The sequence below is a fragment of the Mirounga angustirostris genome, unplaced genomic scaffold (genome assembly GCF_029215605.1).
Source record: "Mirounga angustirostris isolate CCGP_5_RB_7025 unplaced genomic scaffold, mMirAng1.0.hap1 SCAF_3, whole genome shotgun sequence".
Classification (NCBI taxonomy): domain Eukaryota; kingdom Metazoa; phylum Chordata; class Mammalia; order Carnivora; family Phocidae; genus Mirounga; species Mirounga angustirostris.
Window position 1 is genome coordinate 186,797,015 of NW_026991711.1, and position 22,853 is coordinate 186,819,867.

At 44.4% G+C, this 22,853-nt stretch overlaps 1 protein-coding gene across 1 annotated transcript in view; it reads left to right on the top strand.

Annotated features, from left to right (window-relative positions):
* CAB39 (calcium binding protein 39) overlaps positions 1 to 22,853 on the top strand; it is an 86,278-nt gene that overhangs the window by 60,322 nt on the left and 3,103 nt on the right. Inside the window, exons 3-8 of the mRNA XM_045867770.3 lie at positions 955 to 1,119; positions 3,284 to 3,402; positions 8,087 to 8,255; positions 15,281 to 15,340; positions 18,999 to 19,064; positions 22,663 to 22,806. Of these exons, the coding sequence (XP_045723726.1) occupies positions 955 to 1,119; positions 3,284 to 3,402; positions 8,087 to 8,255; positions 15,281 to 15,340; positions 18,999 to 19,064; positions 22,663 to 22,806 (723 nt within the window). The remainder of the gene's footprint in view (positions 1 to 954; positions 1,120 to 3,283; positions 3,403 to 8,086; positions 8,256 to 15,280; positions 15,341 to 18,998; positions 19,065 to 22,662; positions 22,807 to 22,853) is intronic.

Consider the following 22,853-nt stretch of genomic DNA (forward strand, 5'->3'; position numbering starts at 1 on the left):
AAACCCTTCTCCAGGCAGGACACTGGGGCAGTTGTGAGTTTCACTTCATTTCTTCCCCTTCTCGCAGGGGTCACTGTCCTGTGCTGGCTGAAGTTCAGTGTTTAAAATTTATTGTTTCGGGCGCCTGGGTGGCTCAGTCATTAAGCGTCTGCCTTCAGCTCAGGTCACGATCCCAGAGTCCTGGGATCGAGTTCCACATCGGGCTCCCTGCTCAGCGGGAAGCCTGCTTCTCGCTCTCCCACTCCCCCTGCTTGTGTTCCTGCTCTCGCTGTCTCTTGTCTCTGTCAAATAAATAAATAAAATCTTTAAAAATAAATAAAAATAAATAAAATTTATTGTTTCATATCATTTCTCCTCTTTTGTCGTCTTTTTCATGGGGGAAGGTAAATCTGGCTCTTGTTCCTCTATCTTAGCCAGAAGTGGAGGCTCTCCAATGATTATTGCTAACATTTTAGCTCAGCATTCAAAGCCACCTTCTGCTGTCATTCCCTTGTTCCCTCCACACCTTTCCTCAGACAGACTCTGTGCTTCTCCCCCTCCTTCATCCCCACCTCATGCCATTCCTTTTCCTCAATCCCCCTTTCCCTCGTCCTTGCTCATCCGTGGCTCTCTGTTCTTGGGGTCGGCTCAGGGGCCTCTTCCATGTCATTTCCCTCCCAGAGGAGGCAGACTTGAACCTTCTCTCCCTGTTCTGTTTCTACCATAACAACACTGCTTTCAGCATTCGAGCGCACGTGTTGTGAATCTGCTGGCCTTCCCCCTGGAACGCGTGTGTCAGTCCTCACGTGTGCTTACGCACGCGTGCTCAGCTCCCGAGGGCCTCGACGGAACTTGTCCACCTTTGTGTCTTTACGTCACTCTGTGGGTATATAATCAAGAGAGAAGGTATGTAACAACTGGACGCATGTCATATGTTTTTTTTAAAGGAGTTTTTCTCCTCTCCCCCAAAATCAGGCCACAGAAGAAGTTTCCAAAAATCTGGTTGCCATGAAAGAAATCCTATATGGCACAAACGAAAAAGAGCCGCAGACCGAAGCCGTGGCGCAGCTCGCTCAAGAACTGTATAACAGCGGGCTCCTGAGCACCCTGGTAGCTGATTTACAGCTCATTGACTTTGAGGTAAGAAATCAGTTTTCAAAACTTTTCAAAAACGGTGCCTTCTTCATGGCCCTTTTCCTTGTGTTCTCTCCTCCGGAAGATCCTAAGATTCCTGTCAGGCTCTTGGCTCAGGGGTCGCCGACCTGCAAGCGTGCCCAGGCTGCCTGCCTAATTAGCGGAGCGGGGCAGGAGCTCAGGGCCGCCTCAGGCCGCGGCCAGGTCGCCTCCTCTTTCACCACACTGCGTATGAAGTTTCTTCGGTATTCGTTGTGCCCTTTTGTTTACATTATATTTAATAAGTAGCTGCCCTTTTACATAATTCACTGGCCTTGGATTCTCAAGGAATCAACAATCTAAAGAAGACCATAGAACACTAGAGGTAGGGAGATCTTAGGGGATATCCCGTTGTGTTTTGGTTTGTTTTTTTGTTTTTTTGCTTTTCTAACCTGCTAAGAACTCATTACAGTGAAGATTATATGTTCTGTTTGTTTGGCACTGCTTTTAGATGTTTAAGTTAGGGTAACAGTTACATAGCAGGAGACCTTATACGCAGTTTTGCATTTCTGGCTTCCCTTGAAAATGTTGACGCTGTCAACATGGAGCCTGTAGGCCTCCATTGGCCCCGCAGCTGGAACAGAGCACCTACCACCCCATGGCACACTGGCGTGTGCTGCGGACAGCAGCTTGCTTTTCTGTCCCAGGGCCTGCTTTACCCAGCTGTGTCCCCTGCCTGGCCCTGGTAGGCATTTGATATTATTGCCCAAGCTTATACAGCTGAATCGTGTGCCATGTTAGATGTTTAGTGAACTTAACAGTGAGAATAATGGTTCCTTGATACCAGTCTGAAAGGAAGTCTGAGAAGTATATATGGTAATGAAGGGCCGTGGCATGGTTATGAGCAGGTTCCTCTGAGTCTTTGTCATGGGTGTGCTTTGTTTTAAGCCCAGCGTTTATCGTCCTGAGTGATCAATTAGATGTCTGTGCAGGTGCTTGAAAAATCAGAGGAGAGAATGGCAGACGGATAATCAGACTCAGTGTTGGAGAGCGATGGGAGGGTGTGGTTCATAGGTTAACTTCAATATAATATTGATAATAAAGGATAATAAAAGTTTACTTCTATCCTGTAGAACAGATAAAAATGATATTTCCATTTATATAGATGATTTCATGTATTTTTAATAGTGTATCAGATTCCACCAACAGCAATTCCTCTTTCCTCTGTGAAGTTGGGAATGCGCTGGAACATCCAGTTCCTTCTGCTTTGCCCACCCATCTCATTCCCCAACCCGGACGCTGAATTTAACAGTCATTTGAGACTTAAATGTAAGAGCAGTGTGTGCCACTGAGATGTGTTCTTAGAGATTGCCATTGCCACTCCTGACCTAGCTCAGGCCCGGGATCTCAGGCGCCAGAAAGTAGCATTTCACTCACTCTCCTGCAGGCTTGTCAGCCTCACAAGAGGTGGCCATTCTGAAAAATCCCATGGGTTTGTTTTCCATTTGTTAATTTCTTGTGCAGTTTTCTGATTATCAGGTTCGCTGTATAGCAGTAAAGTCCTTCTGTTTTGTTTAGTAAAGTACAGTTGTATAATTCTGACCTCTGAACTGCTACATCATGTGGTACTTAGAGCCTTCATTATTAATCTATATAAAATCTCTCTGAAGTAGACCTAGCTTAATAGGGGGATATGTCTATTTGCCATGAAAGCTCAGCTGCCTACAAGATTCTTTTAGTTTTATTATACTAGCAGAATGCAGCTTATGCAGCTTCTCTTCCTTCCATCACTATAAAAGGAAATTATATATATTGTTTACAACGCAAGCATTTTATTTGAGGCTGCTTGTTCCATATGGACAGGAATCGGATCCCTGAACATTGTAAGCATGTAGCAAGGTTTTACTTTTCATATCTGAGTCCACATGATTCTAAGGGTTAGAAATGGTTGAAATTATATGTAGTAAGATTTCACTTTGTGAACGTACTGCTCATATTAAAAATAGTATACTATTAAAACTTAGAATTTGGAATTATAAATACGAAAATTTAATATCTGTGAACATTTTGAAGTCAGATATTCAGTCATAATTACAAATATGCAATGCCTTAATTTGAGTTTACTTGGGAGGGTGGATGGGCTTTTTGGTGGTTAGTCGGGTAAACATTTTAATGATTGTATTCCTAATAGGGCAAAAAAGACGTGGCTCAAATTTTCAACAATATTCTCAGAAGACAAATTGGTACAAGAACTCCTACTGTTGAATACATCTGCACTCAACAGAATATTTTGTTCATGTTATTGAAAGGGTATGTACAATGTAACAAAATTTATATTCTCAGTTGAAAAATAAAAAGGAAAGATGGTCTTGGGCAAAGACAGAATGGTAAATGTGGGAAAGTATTTTCTCTATAGTTTAGTCAGCTAATTTTTCCAAACATCTTAAACACATTTCCCTCCTTAAAATTCGGCCAGTGAGGTAAATTGAATTTGAAAATGCCCATATGGGAGTTTAAAAGTGGGTGAATCGTGAGCCCTTAAATTCTCAAATCCTATACAACTGAAGGAAAAAAAGTCTTCTGTGGTCTTACTTCTAGTCTCCAGATTTTAAAAGTTTATATGAACTGTCAGTTAAATGCTTTGTCTAAAGACGTCTTCTTTGGACAGATGTGCACACTGTGAGGCAGTAGAAGCTGCCTAGGAAATGGAGCTGGGGTGCTGTATAGCTTACCTGTGTTCCATCAACAAAGAACACGCTTATGAAGTCCGCCCTTCGCTTTTTACCTGTATGTGTCTGCTCGCTCACCCACTTAGTGCATCTTCCTGGAGGTAATAGCTGGACTAATAAGCAGGCATTTATGGTAGTTTGTTAGTATTGAAAAACAAACCAAAACCAAAAAAGCCTAAAAACTTGAAAACAAATCCTCTTCTCCCTCAACAGTGAGCCTCCCTGATTGGCAAGGTTACCCCCTGTTGTTTCATACAGGACTTGTTTGCCAGCTCTGGGTCTGGTGTGCATCTGTTTGTCCCAGCATTGGGTGCTGTTCTATTAAATTGGCGGACAAGCGTTTTACTGGCATGACTGTTGGCGTGAATCAGCTTGCTCTCCTACCCCTCGCTTTATAGCTTGCCTCCCTCTGATTCATATCTCTGCGGTTTAACACTTCCCCCAAGTTCAAACTTGTTTAGACAAAGCATGAGTCAGTGCATGTGTTTGATACCAGCATTCTATTTCCTTCTATTTCTAAATATCTATGTTGCTTCTTCAGATGTTGCCATACAGAACTTTTGGCATCTAATTTTTTGTTGTTACCAATCCAGAGTTGCGTGTGTAAACATGTAGTGAGTAGTTTGAAATTTTGGTGTTCTTAGAGCACCTTCCAGATGCCTTTGTGTATTTTTAAACAGAGTATTTCCTTTTCCATAGAAAGCAGTGGTTATTAAAATCCATAAATTAGTTTGCCTACATTTTCGCTTGAAAGTAGCCAGAGGTATGATCTAAACATTGTTAAAATCATGTGAATTCAGAATTTTAAGGTACAATTTAAAGAAAAATTGAGAGCTCTCACATGAGCGGGCCAGAGCAGAAAACTCAGTGAGGGAAGAGAGGAGGAGAAATGAAAATGCAGCTGGTGTTGGTCTCCCCATCCTTTTTTAGCCCTAAGAGTAGAAAGTGTGCAGAAAGCTGGAGGGAAGAAAATAACCAGCCTTTTCCTACCCCTTCCCCAGCTCTGACCGTCACTAACCTTCTGTCACTCCTACTTCATTGCCCTTGCCTCCTCCTTTCCCTCCTCTCACTCAACAGTCACTTAGTATGCATCCCTAGGATTTTATACATAATACATCCAAGGATTTGTTTTTTACCATAGTCATGATAACCATTTACAAACCCAATGTTATCTTATACTCAGTGTTCAGATGCCCCAGACTTTCACACACAGAATGCCATTTTTCAGTTAGTTTGTTTAAATCCAGTTCTAAGCAAGATCCACAAACTGAATTTGGTTCATATGACTCTTATGCCTTCTTTTTTCTTTGTTGAAGCAACTGGGTCATTTGTTCTATAGAAAAATCACATATTTTGGATTTTGCATCCCTGTGGTTTCATTTAGTGTGTTCCTTTGTCTTCTGTTCTTTTAAATTGGTGAGCAAGTCTTTATGAACTCCAGCCGGCGGGGGGCGGGGGGGTTGGATTTAAAACATATTTGATGTGTTTCAGTCCATTGCAGTCATTGTGTCCAGATTTTTGTATCCACATTGTGTCATCATTGGGCCATTGGGAAGCTCCTTCAGGTTGGTGCCCGTGTCCTTATGGCAAGACCCCATTAGTCTTTGATAGCTTCCTTGCTTTCTGGCACAAGATGTCCCTTGCTCATTTTGTACGGGTTCCTACCCCAGACTTGGAAACAGCCATTTCTTCAAAGAGCCTTGTGAACTACCTTTTAAGATTTCTGTGCCTTAGTTCGTGAGTTTAGACTGCTCGTGTACAACATGACCACCTGCATAGGCTGGAAGTACTTTGTTGTTAGACGTCGGGGGACTTACGCTGCTGGTGTCTGTGTGCATTTGAACATAATCTTGTTGCTCGTGCTTGACTGCATCTGGAGGGAGTAGTTTTTTCCTCCGGTGACTTGAATGTCAATGTGTTTTCCACTCTAGTGCTAACAGGTTGTGCAGCGTAACTGTTTGCCCTGTACTCAGTGGTTTATGGCTTAATCGTTTAAGGCAAGCTTGACAAACCACCATCAAAACCTGCCCAACTTGTTGTACCAAACTGTCTTACCCTTGTCTTTCTAGTCTCCTGCTTATTAAATTAAGATCAGTGGTGAATGGTATAATCAGCCATTTTGTGAGCAGACACTTTCATGACCAAAGCGTCAGTGAGCATTCTAGTTGCTGGGCCACACATGATACAGAGGGAGTCATTTGGAACTTCTTGAGGCTCTGTGATGAACCCGTGTACGACAGAGGGATGCCACTGCTAGAGAATGATTAGTACTGTAGGATTTCAGGGGATAAAATGTTTAGTCAATGAGGCAAGGGCTGATAAAAGAGGCGAGACTAATGATTGGAGTTCCAGAGGGTTTGGAGTTTGCATAGTTAGAAAAAAAGAGAGTGGGTCCAGGGACAGGAATGAACATAGTGATGGGCAGCAATAAGGAGATAATCGGAGTGAGTGCTGGATGGCCGAGTGGAAGATGACGTTGGTACGGTAGGAACAGATCTCATAAGGAGAAGCCTGGACATTAAGCCCAGAAGTTTGTCTTTATTTGATTGGCAAGTAGAAATCATTTTGAACTCCTAAGCTGGAAATGCTGTTGATACCCTTGTCGTGTTGGGTAAAATGGTTAAGACACAGCTTAAACAAAGATGCTGGTTAGGGAGCTCTTGCTTTTCTCTAGGTGTGAGTTAATCCCAGTGGGGATGGATGAAAGGAAATGAAACTAAAATATTTCAGAGAAGTCTTAAAAAGGGTGGGTGGTGGTGACACCGAAGATGGGAAGGTTTGGATGTGCTGAAAGGGGGAAAGTGTGAACTGTTCTGTCCAGTGCAGTACCTACTAAACACACACCATCATTTTGTTTTAAATCCATTTAAATTAAGTAACATTTAGAATTCAATCCCTCAGTCATGCTAGCCAAATTTCAAGTGCTCAGTAGCCACGTGTGGCCTAGTAGTAACTACCACAGTGGACAGCACAGGTATAGAACACTTACATTATCAGATGAGAAAGTTCTGGAAGACCTGTTTTAGACCCAGGTATCTGAAACAAAATCGTGGCGCCAAATTATAGAAACGAGGAAGCAGGGGAGGGTGACTGTTTTGCGGAGGAAGATGAGATTTGAATTTACATATGTAGTGCTTATGGTAGACCCTTAACTGAAGTTGTCCAGAGGCAACAGAAAATGCCTAACTGGAGTTCAGGAGCAGACCTGAGTAAGGGAACTGTGGAGTCATGGTGGGAGCCGTGAAATTGTCCAGGCGATCACCAGCAGGCCAGCGGCCACGGAGGAACGCCCTCAGCCAGGCCAGAAGTAGGAACAGTCCTCGCGAGGGGTAAAAAGGAGAACAGAGAGCTTTTTCTTTTCCTTTTTCAGAGACAGAGATGCAAAGGTTGGCACTGTTGGGATACTAAGGAGTAGAATTTATGTGGTGAGAGAAGTTTCTTTTAGCCAGGAAGAGGTCTTTTGCAAGTAGAATGTTGGGAAATGCAACGAATGCGGGAGGGTTGAGGAGCCGGTAGGTGGGAAAGACACAGAGCCCGGTGCATGCGGCCCGAGAGGCGGTGGAGGGGCCAAGGCCAGTCCCCGAGGCTAGGCAGCCGGCAGAAGGGGGCGGGCAGCGCGGCCGAGAGGAAAATGGGGCTCCTTTCTGACCGAGGTGAGACACAGCCGTGTGTGCATGACTGCTGCCGGGGCGTCCCCGGCACCCACTGCGAGAGTCCGAGAGTCCTCCAGGCTCTCCTGACAAGCGCTCTGTGACCTCCTCAGGATCAGGCTTTTTAACTTTGTAGGGTTCATGTTGCCCAGAGTCTTGAAGGTTCTATTTTGAGTATTGAATCGAAACAATGAAGTATAAATGCTGTATATTTGATAGCCCTGTTTAGATACTATGAATTTGGGAAACGATTCTGTTTCATAATGGTTTTTGATTCAGCTTTTGGGTTTTCTGAAGTCTTGAGAGCACCACACGTAAATCTAGCCCCTTTTTGGAAGTCAGACCCTACATACTTCTCAACTCTTTTAGCTAATAAATTATGAACGTTTATTTATTGTTATTTTTCTTTGGTTTGAAGCAGTTATCACCAGCTAATATGTGTGCGCCCTCTAGAGTAAGTTAACCTGAGCACAGACCCTCCTCTGAGAGGGATGCCTTTTGTAACCTTCTCTGGTCAATTAGGACACATCTGAAACTTCCTGTTCTAAAAATTTGAACTGTTCAGTGTTAGAGGAGTTTTAAAACAGCAATCATGGTTTGTTTTTCTTTTTGCAGGTATGAATCTCCAGAAATAGCTCTAAATTGTGGAATAATGTTGAGAGAATGCATCAGACATGAACCACTTGCAAAAATCATTTTGTGGTCAGAACAATTTTACGATTTCTTCAGATATGTCGAATTGTCAACATTTGACATAGCTTCAGATGCATTTGCCACATTCAAGGTAACATAAAACTGTAGAATTCTAAATACACTTGTAAGTCTGATTAACTGGTTTGCTGGTTTTTTTTTTTTTCCTGAACCTCTAAGCTCCAAGTCTATACACGGCTGCCCTCTAGCGGGAGGAGAGAAGATATGTTTTATGTGTGTCTGTGTGACTTAGGTGTATGCAAGAGAGTCACAGCTTAAAAAGGGTGGAAGAGTTAGATTGTAAGCTCTGTCTAAAAGCGTGGTCAGTGTGGGCAAAAGCACCCTTTTCTGTTAAGTTACCCATTAGGTGTGGTGTATTGTTATACGTACGTCTAGCAAACAGGTTTTTCTCCTGTGTTGGAACATACTGGACAAAGTTTCTTTGGTTAAACACTGGACAAAGTAGTTGTCTTCTATTCAGGGCCATGCTAATTTGGAATAGGCATGTCTTTAAATACTAGAACCACAATCAGGACAGAGATTTCCACATTGTGGACAGGCCCAAGGGAACGATAGACTTAGCTCTCCTACCTCATGCTCGTGCCAAAGCTTATTTATCAAATGCTTGGGGGAAAGGGAGCAGAATCACCTGCACTATCCAAATTGCTATGTCGCCGCCCTTCCCTGTATACCTTATCTCCCTGTTGTGTATTTGTATAAACTAAAGACACATATGGTACGATACCACTCTACAACATGCACATTTTGTTTTGCATTGCGAGGGTCTATGCCGTTTCCAGTATATAAAGCGGTAATATTTATATTCGTGTTCTTCACAATGAAAGTAAGCTTTTAGATGTTACATTCCCTTATATAAAATGTCTGACCTCATAAGTGAATATTTACTGCTACTTTAATGTAATCAGAATTTAATATACTCACCTACGGACTACTTTGCTTAGAAACCATGAACACTGTTTTAGTGAAAAGTAGCCACTTTTCCCACGAGGGTTCAGTATTATGACGATAAAGAGCCCTTGAGATAATGAGCACACGCCTAGGTCTCTGGGGAAAATATGTCCCTCACAGTGAATGAACACCCTTAACACAGGACGAAAACCTGGGGACCTGGCCATTAGGGTTTCACATGAAACGAGAATGAGGTAATAGTGTGAGAGGTGCCCAAGGGTTTATTGTCCTGAAACCATTATTAAAGAGGATATCAGAAGCCTTAGGTAAGATCTCAGATATTTTTATGTCAACGTCCAAAGCAAAATGGATTGAATTCGGGGTTATAACAGAGCAACAAATGTGATGTCTGTTGTGTCGCTGCATTTTGGGGGTAGGACTCCTACTTGGGATATAGTGGAAGGGGTTACCCCATTGTAAAGCAGCAGGCCTGTTACGGAGAGAGACCCTGTGTGGAAAGCAAGGCACGAGCTGAGGGCGCTCACTGTGGGCGAGGCGGCGGCGGCGTGCGAGCGCGATCGGACCGCCTGCCCCAGCGGGCCAGCAGGCGAGAGAGACGTGTCAGCACCGCCGGAAACGCGATTCGCGGGGTCTGACAGTCCTGATTGGCCTCGCCAATAGTTTCAGGATCAGCCCTCAGTCAGGGCTGCTGCTTTGACTTACATTCTCACCAAGGAGAAAGCGGTGGTGGTGGAATCACTGTGGGCAAAGCAACCCCGGCAGGCCGCGTTAGCCAGAGGGGGAGAGACTGGGCACCCAGTGCCTGGCAGGTAGGTCTGCCTGAGGAAGGGAAACTTTGCAGCATAGTTCAGAATTCGCAGGATGGACGCTGGAAGAGACGGCGTTGAGAAGCTGCCCTGGCTTGTGTGTCTCAGCCGCTCCTGATGACACAGAAAGGGAGGAGCTCTTTCAAGAGGCCCCTGAACAGAGAGCGCTGCGAGAAACAAAGTCAAGTAGAGCCCAAAACCAAGAGAGTGTGTGAGAGAGAGACAGACAGACAGACCTATCAGGCAGACCTTCCCTCCCCACCTTCCCTAGAGGGAACCCGGGTTAGCCGTGACAGTGACAGAGCCTCCCACCAGACTGCTTGTATCCTAGAAAAAGGAGGATAGATCCGTGGCTTGCGCTAACCTTGAAGAACGTGACCAGACCTCTCTCTCCAGAAAATGCACTCTGCACATAAAAACTTTCAAGCAAATGCAGCTCATCCGTAAACCTGGATTTAGAGTCTGTGGAACAGGTGCTGAGTCTCAAAAGGAAATTAAAAACTACCTGCTCCAGGAGCGCCGGACTGGCTCGGTCAGAAGAGTGTGTGACTCTTGATTTCAAGCCCCACGTTGGGTGCAGAGATTACTTAAATAAATATTTTTTTAAAAACCCAAAACTACCTGCTCTAAATGTATCCAAGATTTGTAGCTTGAATGAATGTGTACTAAGATAGTAGATTAGTGACCAAATGTTGTTAGTGTTTTCTTTTTTGAGGACTTAAGGAGAATGGGGAGGGGCGTCAGAAGGCCAACAAATATATTTCCAATTTTTCCAGAGTAAAAGAAGGTAGATTCCCCAGAGAGGCTGGTGGAGCTTGGAGCTCGATGTTATACCTGTGTAAGGTTCTAGAAAGTGTTTCTAAAGAGATGATTTCTGAGCATTTTGGAAAGGAAACCGTGTACCCACAGCCAGCATGGATTCACGAAGAGTAAGTTCAGTCCTATTAATCTCATAGATGCCAGTAGCTGAGGGGACTTAGAGCGTGTGGCTGCCTGGGTTCATTTCCCAGCTCTGCTGTGGATTTAATCTCAAGCTCTTCATCTGTTAAGATGGAAGTAATAATACTAATATGCAAGGGTTATTGTGCCTCCACACAATATGTGTGCAGCAAACAGTAGCTATTAGAATTATTCCTTTATGACCGTGAGGATATACTGGATGTTGAATAATCGTACAGATCTGTTTTCATGGAATCGGTGAAAAGATCAGAGCTAGAGTTTCGGTGTAGTGATTTACATCTAATTGAATGCTCTCCTATCCATAGGGTGCTAGAGAATGGATTGCCATCACCCTGGAGAGAAATTTCTGGTGGATTTCCACTGGGCTTTGTCCTAGCCCAGCTGAACATTGTTAATGACTTAGATAAAGGGTGACAAGGCCTACTTACCAAATGTGTAGGTGACAGCTGTGAAAGGAAAGATAGCAGACAATGGTGATCCTAAAATAAGGCTTCATAGCAATCCGGAGAGGCCAGAATGGAACAGACTGAGGTCTTCCACTCGAGGACCCAACTCTATAAATAAGGGATGTGGGAAGAAGGCATAATAATATAGTGAATAATAACTATAATAATTACTAAGCTTGATAGATACTGAAATGTAGGCAATTTCGTATCCGACTCAACCATCTCCTTTACAGATAAGGAAACTGGGGTCTATAGAAATGTTGGGTGAAGCCAGGCTATAAATGGGCAAGCCAGAATTTGAACCCAGGCAGTCTGCCTCCAGAGCCCACTCTGACGAAACAAAATTCTGAATACGTCCTGTAAAAGTAAACAATGTGATGCTGCTGCCCCAGAGCCACGTGTGACCACATAGTGTGTGACCTAAGGAGCTGATGATGGTCTCGCCCCACTATTAGCCATTAAGGTAACAACACATAAATGTGTTCCGTTCCAGGCGCTACACTTTAAGAGGCACATAGACAAATAGATGACTTTCAGAAGACAGTAGATGGTGAGGGGGACTCAGAACCTGTCATGCGAGGAGTGGTTAAAGGAACTTGGACGTATTTAGCCTGGAGAAGAGAAGACTCGGTAGGGACTTGCCGTGAGAGCGCTACATGTATGTGAAGTGGGGTCCTATAGACAGTGGGTTGAACCTATTTCTGTGGGCTCTGACGGTTTCTGGAAATAACCCGGGGATAGGTTTGACTCTAGCACAGGGAGGACTTTCTAACCCTCAAGAGCTCCAAAGGGAAACCACACAGTTGGAAGAATTGAGTCTTTTGTCCTGGGACATGGTCAAGCATCAAGGAGGAAAATGAGCCACGCAACTTGCCAAGGCTCTGTGAAATCAAGCCCTGGGGTCAGTGGCATTTCCTCAGCCACCCCAGGGCCGTCCTTGCCACATGGTGTTTTGAGACCCCAACTTACTAGCTTTTAGGAATCTTTTTAAATTCAGCATACCCTAAAAGTTGGCTGCTCAATCTGCTGGGCTCGGGAGATGACCCCTGCCTTTCTCCCAGTCCTGCCAGGGCCTTGGGAAGACTAGAATTTAGATAGGGAGGAAATCAGAGATCCTGCTCCTTCTCCCCACTGCTAGCTGACCCAGCACCTTGTGGTCTGGGACCACATGGCACCCTGGACATTTTGCAGGTTGCTGACCACTGACTACATGACCTTTTCCCTTTGTTTTCTTCTGTTCCCCCCCCCCCCAAGCGTGATTTGAACTCTCCAGAGCTCTTGGCTCTAGCCCCTAGGCTGAGGTTCCTTCTCATCTCTCAGTAGATAGAGGCTCTGCCCAAGTCCCCACCTCCTCTTTTCCCTGCTTAGAATCAGCCTTTTTCGGTGCTGGCTCTCAGCAGTTGCTTCTTTCCTACCAGTGTGTCACTCCTGTCCAGGCCCTCGTGTGGCCCGTGTTGACAAGGAGCTTATGTCCTCCGGTGCATTGGGGTTCCGGTCCCTACTTCAGCAGTCTCAGAGCGCCCCTTCAGTCTCTCCCTACCCCAAGGTCACTGAGATTTGATTCCTAGATTGACAGGGGTTTCCTGGTCTCTTGAAACCAAATGGTAATAGAATCTTTCCTAGAGGGGAGATGTTAGAGGTCCCCACTTTTCCTGTGTGGCCCAACTATGAGGCTCTTGCTGCTATTTGAGATCCAACCTTCAGAGTACTTCCCTTACTCAGAACTTCAGTAAAAATCTGTTGCACCACGTATTTAGGACTTTTGCTTTCTGAGCAGTATTTTCTACCTCCCTGTCCCTAATATCAACCCCAATTGAGAGCCATCGTCTTTAAGATCCCCACCTTCGTCATTCTCTTCTGTCAGATTATGGCAGAGCAGTGAACACTGGGTTCCTTTCACTGTACTTCCTTATATTGGTCTCCAGAATGACTTAGCCACACACAAAAAAGAAATGACACTTAGATTTGCATGGATCCTGACACACTAATCCCTTAATTCGCTTATTCATTTGTTCATTCAGCTCACTCCACAAGCCTGAGTGCCAGTCCTGTGCCAGGCACCGTTCTGTAGGTGCTGAGGTTCAACAGTGAACCAGGCAGACCCCTGCCCTTGAGGCTCCTACACAGGGGGGGACCACCATAAACAGTTGACGGTAGCATATAGAAGGAGGAAGTGCCTTTAACAAGCATCCTTGATACATTCCCTTCAAGGTCTTGTGTACCTCTCTCCCTAATAGCTAACTCCCGTGGGCCAATATGCTACGGTAATATAAATTCTCCTTTTCACCCCCCCATCTCCTGCCCCATATGGGGAAGCTTCATAGCGTTTCTTTTCCGGCTTCTTGAGGATGCTCAAACTTCAGGTTTCCTAATTTTGTCGATTTAATCCCCAAGGGGGATTTGGAAAAAATTAGGTCTTTTCCTGGGCCTATAATGCATACCCTATCCAGCAGTTTGAACACCTGTAAATCTTTGGGGTGGAGTTAGAAGCCTTCTTAAAAGCATACTTTGAAGATTGCTAGATGTGATCTTTTCCCAAACCTGTTCCCTGATTTTGTTGGTTCATTCATTTATTTATTAAATATTAAGCTCTTACTATGTGCTGGGCACTGCATGGGTGCTGGGGATTCAAAGATTAGTAAAAATAGACATGACCATAATATTTACAGAACTTACAGTCTAGCATGAGAGAGATGGTAATCAGATAGTCCCACAGACATAAAGACAGCTCTGTCCATGCTTTGGTGCTGGTGACCAGTCTGGAAGGCTTCTCTATGGCAGTGATGTGGGAGCAAGGTTCAAAGGTGGTAGTTAGCTAGGCCAAGGGGAAAGCCTGTGCGAGGAAGGCCTTTCAGGGAAGGGCAGTCACACGGTAGGCGACGGAAGAGCTCCCTGCAGGATTTCTCCAGGCCTGCCAGGTCCCCACGAGGGAACCAGAGCCGTAGCACTTTCCACATGTGTTTGACCGTGGAACATTTCCTAGAACGTTTCTTAGGACCGGCATTACACTTGGACATACTTCAGGAAACACTAGTTCATCGCGACCTGGGCCACTCAAACATCAACAGCTAAGAGAACAAGGAGAGTTGGTTCGGAGAACGGGGATTATTGGCACTAAGCTCTCCAATAGGTGGCTGTAAAGGGATTGTATTCAATAATTCACCAAGTAGTGACTGACCGTTTCTGCTGTCACATGTTCCCATTCTCTTTTCCACCTGGTGAGACCAAGGCTAGTTCGTTGCTAACTTGCAGGTTCTTAAAGGCCGGGACCACATTTTTTGTCTTTGTAGCCCCAGCACCTAGAACTTCACCTGGCACATAGTAGATACTTTCTGAATGAATGACCCTTGAGTTGTATCCTGGGACAGCTATATGGTGAGGCATAAGCTCTACTTTGTAGTCATGCGAACTTGGACTCTAGGACATTCTGATGTTTGAGTCTACATTTTTGCAGCATTAGTCTGCTTACTGAGGAGCTAATGTTTTTAACATGGTGGGGTTTTTTAAAACATTCTGCCCCTGAAAAAAAGATTGCATTAGATATGAAACTGAATGTAACAGAATTTAGGAGGAAGAAAATGGAACCTCCAATACTTTTCCTAATGAAAGAAATTTCCTCTTTCTCCACCAGGAGCCGTATTTTATTTGACATTTTACCATAATCATTTACTTTTATTTCACTTTATTGCTTTATTCCCTTTCTTTGAATTTGTTTGTTTTTAAATTTTTCCTTCTAAGATCTGTAGACCTGTGACTAATCACAATCATTATAATCACAGTTTCAAATTGTTAACGATTTGATTCGCTCTTACCTAGAATCAACATTTCAGTATAATTCATGTTCAAATGTTTTTAAGTATAGTGATTTTTAACAACAGTTTTTATCCAGTAAAATGGCGTGGCATGTTTTAGGATTCTCTTTTCTAAAAGAACTTGAATGCAGAACAACTGTAAAATAATGTATTTTCTTTCTCTAGGATTTACTTACAAGACATAAGTTGCTCAGTGCAGAATTTTTGGAACAACATTATGATAAAGTAAGTATATGAAATACTACCTTAATATTGTAAGTTTGGGGGCGCCTGGGTGGCCCAGTCGGTTAAGCATCCAACTCTTGATTTCAGCTCAGGTCATGATCTCAGGGTCATGAGATCGAGCCCTACGTCAGGCTCTGTCCTTGCTGAGTGTGGAGCCTGCTTAAGATTCTCTCTCTTTCTCTCCCTCTCCCTCTGCCCTGCTCACGCACATGCTCTCTCTCTCTTTCTCTCTCAAATAAATAAATAGTAAGTCTTGTACCAGAAATGAAAGATTTAAGTTAGATTTTTATGCCAGATACTTTTTTTTGCATCTGTAATGGTTTTAAATGGTACTATAATCATTTCTCTACTGAAATGAGGTATAGAGTGTTAACTTGGTCAGAAGCAGAATTTTATCTTTTTGATTGACACACTACCCTTCGCATCTTTTCTTGCTTTAGGGGAGGAAATAAAAGTGCTTTGTTGCCGAAAGACAATATACAGTTAAGATGACTTAACTCTCCCTTCCTTTCTATCAGTTGTTGACATTCCTGTTGCTTCCAGGAGAGAGAAGGGGGGGTGACCCTGAGGGTGAGAAGAGCATTAGGCTGGGCGGGCTCTGCTCCTGCCCTGCTGCTGCCTGCTGGTGGCCATGACCAAGGCCGTTACCTCTGGGGGACTCAGACGTCCGTCCTCCTTATAAAGTGAGGACACTGGACTAGCCCAGTAGTAAGGTCCCTTCCAGGTTGAGCCATTGTCACACTGCCTGGTTCTGGAACTCCCAGCAGTCTGTAAACAATCCTGAGTGCCCTTGATGCGCGCAGCAGGCTACAGTGCCCTGGGCTCTGCTCCCCACCGCGCCCACCAGCGCCTCCTTAGGCCACACTGGTTTAACTGTCATGCTGTCCGCAACACGAGGGGCTCGCTGAGAGAAGCTAGGATAATAACAGCCCACTGAAAATTCCCGTCTAAGCCATGAGATCTGGCTTAGGTTTTCATTCTCCACTAGTCGTTTGAATTTCTGAATCCTAGGCACGCACTGTTAATACTTCATCGTTCACTGTTCAGTTGCTGTTCAACTAAATTGTAAGATTCTCAGAGGCAAAATCTGCGCTTTTGAACTCTTTTGTGCTCCTCTCTCCCTCCCGCTCGGTAACATCCATCACGCAATGCTGAGTACATAGGAAATCCCTCATGGAAGGCCTCACGAGTGGCTTAAACATTGCTGGTCATCAGTTTTTTTAAATTTTCCATTTGGATATGGTACGTTTCTTTGCATGTGCATTGGTTCAAAGTGGGAGCACGGGCATCTCAGGGCTGCCTTTCTACAGCAGTTAGAAGCGTGGGCTTCGGCACCAGGTTGCCTGGAGTCTGGCTTCAAGTCCCAGCCCCACCTTGGGTGGCTGCCTTCGTTCACTCTCTGCCTCCGAATCCTCAGCCCTAAAAGAAGGCTCCTAATAGCACCGTCGCTGTTGTCGTGGGTTGTTGTGAGGATCACTGAGAATGTGCGTGTCGCGCGCACGACAGCAGCGCCTGGAACGCAGAACGCAGCTAGGAACTGTCGGCGGATCGTGTTTCTGCCTGGTCTCAGGGATTCCCTGACCTAACATACCGGTATCTTAGTTTAAAGCCCCCTGAAGATCCAAACGAACAGTGACATCAGTTAGTTTGGTGGTAAAATACTTCCCTACATGTTACTAATGGATGACATTGGTTAAGAGGATTTTAGGAAAATTTATGTGAGGCAGCTAACAGAAGTGTGTAGACCGTGTGGTCAGATCTCAGGGAGTGAGAAGGTGAGCGAGGAGCCAGGGGGTGCGATTACACAAGACTTCGTCATCTGAAGTCCTGCACACTTGGGCCCTGAGCTTTCTAATAACCAGAAGCAGAGAGAGAAACAGAATCCGTTAAAAAAATGGCAACTCCTGTAAAACAAAACATATTTCTCCTGTTGGCATTCCCGGGGGAATTCGATCAGAGTGGCATGTAGTGGATACAGCCCTCAAGGTGACTGAAATGCTGAACTGAAGTGTAGTGAATTCCCCGAGAGCAGATCTTCGAGGAGCCCCAGCGGTGCCTGTCCTCACCCCATATTCCTAACCCCGGGAGGAGATCCGACATCCCCGGGGGAGCACATGGACCACACGTGCACTCTTCAGCCAGTCCTCCGTCAGGGTAATCTCTTGCACCGAAGCTTATCCTAAAAATTGGGCAGCAAAAAATCTTAACCTGCATTTTCTGTCAAGAACTTGAGGGGTACATTTTCCGTGTTACTGATTAAAGGCAGATCCACTTGTTTGGATCGTTGGGTTGGATGATCCTTTGAGGAGAAAGTCGGGTTAACATCCTTCTCTGAAGAAGAAGTCTGCCATCCCACCTCTGCCTAGAGATAAGCATATGTTCTGGGTTAGCTCTAAAGCAGGGGTCAGAAAACCTTTTCTGTAACGGGCCAGATAGTAAATACTTGAGGCTTCCTGGCCATGCAGTCTCTGTCGATTCTCCTGTCTCCTGTGTTGGAGAAAGCAACCATAGACAACACATAAACAGACTTATTTACAATACGTGAATGAGCGTGGCTGTGTTCAACAAAGCTTTATTTATAAAAACAGGTGGCGGGCTCGATTTGGCCCCAGAGCAGCAGTTTGCTAACACCTGCTCAGTCACAGATGATTCTGGCGGGTGAGGACCCATGGTAAAGGGTAGGCGCCAACAGCTTCAGCGAGTGTGGCCTTGGCCCCTGCGTGTCCCTCCTGCTTTGATGGGCTTCTCCTTACCATGCCGGTGACACCACGCTTGTCAGTGAGCACCATTTTGTAAATCTAGTGGACACGTGTCACTTCCTAAGTATGTCACATTGTGCATTCTCCAGTCTTCATCCATGCTGTGTCCTTCCCTTTTTATCTCTGAAGAATACTTTTCTCCTCCCCTTTTCTAAATGAAATTGCTGCCATTATTCAAGATTGAGCCCAAGTCCCAACTTCTCTAGGACACCTACCTATTTGACAGCGCTGAATTTCTCCTCCTTTATTTTTAATTATTTTCACCTTTTGCTTGATGCGTTGAAGGAACAGGTAACTTTTCTCTTTGTGGTTGTGCTTCAGGCTCACTGAACTGTAAAAAAATAGAAATTTTCTAGAACCAAGAAATGAGAGCTGACTCCACCTTGAGAAACAGTTAGAGGGTAGGAGTTATGTTTGTGCATATGGAGTTTGGATGACAGAAGAATACCAGATTTAAGCCGTATGGGCCTGTCTAGCGCTGGGCAAGGGTCGGTCCCAGGAGCCCTCCTCCTGGAGGTCATCCTCAGGCACCCCTGAGGATCTCTGAGCGCCTCTGAGAAAGATGGAAGTGAGATGGAAGGGCGGCTGGTGGCCTTCGTGGTGTTGGAAGTTCATGCCCAAGGGTGCCTGGGTGGCTAGTTGGTTAAGCATCTAACTTCAGCTCAGGTCACGGTCTCAGGGTCCTGGGATCAAGCCCCACAACGGGCTTCCCACTCAGCAGGGAGTCTGCTTGTCACTCTCCCTCTCCCACTGCCCCTCTCTCTGCTCATGTTCTCTCACTCTCTTCAAAATAAGCAAAATCTTAAAAAAAAAAAAAAAAAAGTTTGTGCTCAGCTTTTTAATGTTCTCTACCAGTCTTTAAAAATGTAACTCCTGATACATGTTTTCTTGTGTTTTAGTTCTTCAGTGAATATGAGAAGTTACTTCATTCAGAAAATTATGTGACAAAAAGACAGTCACTCAAGGTATGACTGATTATTTCATGTCGCTTACTTCTCTTCACCCTGTGTTTGAAACTTGTATTTGGGGAAAGGGAGATATGCTGGTGTGGGTCTTAGACCTTTGAGAGGAAAATATATTTGTCCATGGTCAAGACTTTTGTGGAAAGGAAGGAGTTCAGCAGTGGTCTACACAGGGCACCTGCCCACCTGCCTGTAGGTAGGGATACCAAAATGGAATATACAGAAGTTTGAAGAGGTCTCTACTTCTTAGCAATACAGTATTTTACATTTGGAAGCCTGTTTTTGAAACTTGGAATTACCTCAACCAGACGAAGGCCCAGTAGCTGTTGTGCTCCCTGGGACGGCACAGGCTTGTTGTGTGGAGGGGACGTGAGCAGTGAAACCTTGAACCACAGGCAGGTTTGGCTGCTTTGTATCAACCTGGGGTATGGACAGTTCCATTTGGAATTTAAATTTAAGATTTAAAACTCTGGAACAGGGTTTGGCAGACTGTAGCTCATGGGCCAAATCCAGCTCCCTGCTATTTTTGTAAATAAAGATTTATTGGCACACAGATAACATGCATTTATTTACATATTATGTGAGACTGTTTCAGAGGATAACAGCAGATTTGAATGGTTGCTGCAGAGACCATATGGCTGGCAAAGTCTAAAAACATTTCCTATCTGGTCCTTTACAGAAAATTTGCTGACCTCTGCTCTAGAAAATTCTCAATGCAGTTAATAAAAGCATACCTCTCACTCTGTCAGTAAGTGGTCCTGACAGGAACTATAGATGGAAATCACAAAGGATTTAGGGGGAAAATCCTAATTCCATTTATACTTTTTGCCATGTCCACTTTAAATTCTACTCTGCTCGGAGTTCTTCCTGTCAGAGCTGTCTGAATTCATTTGATCAGGACTGCATTCCTGCTGCCCTTCTTGCCATGGGGAGATCACTCGTGAAGACCTTATCTTTCTATGGGAATGGACTAAAGGACATCAGGGGCGTCCTTTATACTTTGTGTCCTTTGATGAGAACGTGCTCTACCATCCAAATTTCCAAAAGAATCCTTCCCATCAGGCCAGCTGCTTCCTTTTCCCTGAAGGCTGTAACTCCCACAGTGGGGGACCCATCGTAGCCACAGTTTGGAAGTGTATTGCTGCTGAAATGGTCCGGGCGGCTGGGGCGCTTCCCGCTCCTTGTTGCCGTTTGGCCCTCGCCTCCCAGCCTGGCCCATGGTCCAGCACCCGGGGCCCTCTGCCTCCTCCCTTCTCCCGGTGCGCCGGCTGCCCATGGCCACTGAGAAGATAAATCTTTTCATCTTGGGAGTGGGGAGCGGTACTTCTCTTGCAGCTGTTTAAGGACATTTTCTTCCCTGTACATCGGTGTGATGTAATACACATTTTTAAGATTCATGATACAGTGTAGGCCCCCCTGTGATTCTGCACTCGGTCAAGTGGCCCTGTGCAGCCCCTTTCTGTCCGAGGGCCAAGGTCTCCACAGCATCACACAGATATGAGCAGCGGGATAGAGCCAGCGTCTTCCAAGGTCGAGGACGCCAGGCAGGATTACCTAGGGTAGTAGTAGCTTCCAGGGCCAATACCTCTTCACAGGAGGGGGAGCAGGGTAGTTTATTGGCAAATCAATAGACTTTGACCAAATCCTGAATTTGGGGGCTGCTTAGGTAAGGAGAAGGGCTTTCAAGACCTTTCTGCCACTTACTAATTGCCACCATGAAAAAGAAGTTTAAGACCACTATTTGCAAGACCTTAGTCATGGACACGAAGCTGGTCTTTGGCTCCTGCAGTTTCATAATACCTCATGAATGCATGGAGCAATTTGGGAACCAGTGGTACTTTAAAAATGGATTTTAATTGTACTTCTCTTTTTGCAGCTACATTGGCATTTATTATTCCTATATTTATTTTATCAGCTAATGTGTATTCCCTGTGCAAGACCTCAGACTTTTATGTCTAAAGAAATATAAAGAATTAACAGTTACCCCCCTCCAGATAACCAAATGAGCCATGTTCAGTATTTCCTTGGTTTCTATGATAGAAAATGAACACCAGTAAAGCGATAAACCTTCACATACTTAATAGTAACTTTTGAGTCTTCATAAGAGTAAATACCTGTTGCTTCTTACCTTAAAAGTTGTATATTTTGGGCGCCTGGGTGGCTCAGCTGGTTAAGCGACTTGCCTTCAGCTCAGGTCATGATCCTGGAGTCCCCGGATCGAGTCCCGCATCGGGCTCCCTGCTCGGCAGGGAGTCTGCTTCTCCCTCTGACCCTCCCCACTCTCATGCTCTCTCTATCTCATTCTCTCTCTCAAATAAATAAATAAAAATCTTTAAAAAAAAAAAAGTTGTATATTTTGTGATTCAGATTGATGTGAAGCCTGAGCTTGAGCTTCTGAAATCTTCCTTTAATTTCATTATAAATCCTAAGTAGAATAGATTGGTTCTCCTGCACATCAGGTTATTTTTTATTTCATATGATGACATGTTGCTTATCTAGAAATCGGTTGTTTGGCAACTTCCAAGTACCTAGAACATAGCCAGGAGCCCAGAAAGGAATTAACCAAAGCAATTAATCCAGAATAACTGTATTCATACATTTTGCTTCCCTCAGACCTCACTACACTCTCGTGAGATGTAGGTCCTGTTCTCCATTCCCACTGTCACAGGTTGATGAAACTGGGGTGCAGGGAAATTAATGTGCCCAAGGTTGCATAGCTCACAGAGAGAGCAGGGAGCCAGGATTTGAACCCACGCAGGCTGATGCCACAAGGACTGCAACGCGACCTCTAGCCCACGGCAGGCCTGCTAGACCCAGACTAGAAGTTGGCCCACTGACAACATGAAGGGGTGGCTGCTGGTTTTGGGAAAATAAAACTAGAGCAAGCAGTGACAATTTGAAAACCAAGGACTGAAACGGAATAGTGGACTCTTTAGAACTCAGCCCTGGAGACAGGCTTTTTTTTTTTTTTTTTTTTTTTTTTTTAGCTTAATTGATGTCATTAGTGATGATGGGGAGTTATTAAGAGAAAATTGGAGTATCTTCAGGATACTTTGCTGAAGAAAGAACAGAGAAATAATCATTTTTATAAACCTTCGTGAATCAGATATGATGAAAGCATAACTTTGGCAAGCTTAAGGGTAAGTGTATGGAAGCTTTGGACCTGGAACCCTCTGTCCTGGGAAGTCCAGAATAATTTTTTAACTAAGCTAAGATTTGTAGTTAAACAAGAATTATCAGTAACTTACCTTCTGACCATTTTCTTTGATAGTTTTTTTTTTTTAATGAGATAATGGAAATGCATATTTAAAGAGTAGGTTCTGACAGTTTCCGATTCTGGGCCAAGCAGAGAGTAGTATTGGACTCCCCATAGGCTTACCCCCAAAAGAAAGGCTTAAGGGTGCAAGTAGCAAGCGGCAAGTAGGTGGGCACTCAGTAGCTTTTCAGTCATAATTTGAGTTCAGCTCATTGGTCTTTTGAATACCTGCTAATATTCTGTGCTTAACAATGATGATCATAAAGTGAATTATTTTTTTAAACTTTGGTTTTCCTTGAAATCTTGATGATAATGTAAGAGTTAATTGTTTAAATGTCTTCTCAGCTTCTTGGTGAACTACTCTTAGATAGACACAACTTCACAATTATGACAAAGTACATCAGTAAACCAGAGAACCTCAAATTAATGATGAATCTCCTACGAGACAAGAGTCGTAATATCCAGTTTGAGGCCTTCCACGTTTTTAAGGTAGAGTACTAGAACCATAAACAGTATTTTCCTCTAGAGTTGCTAAT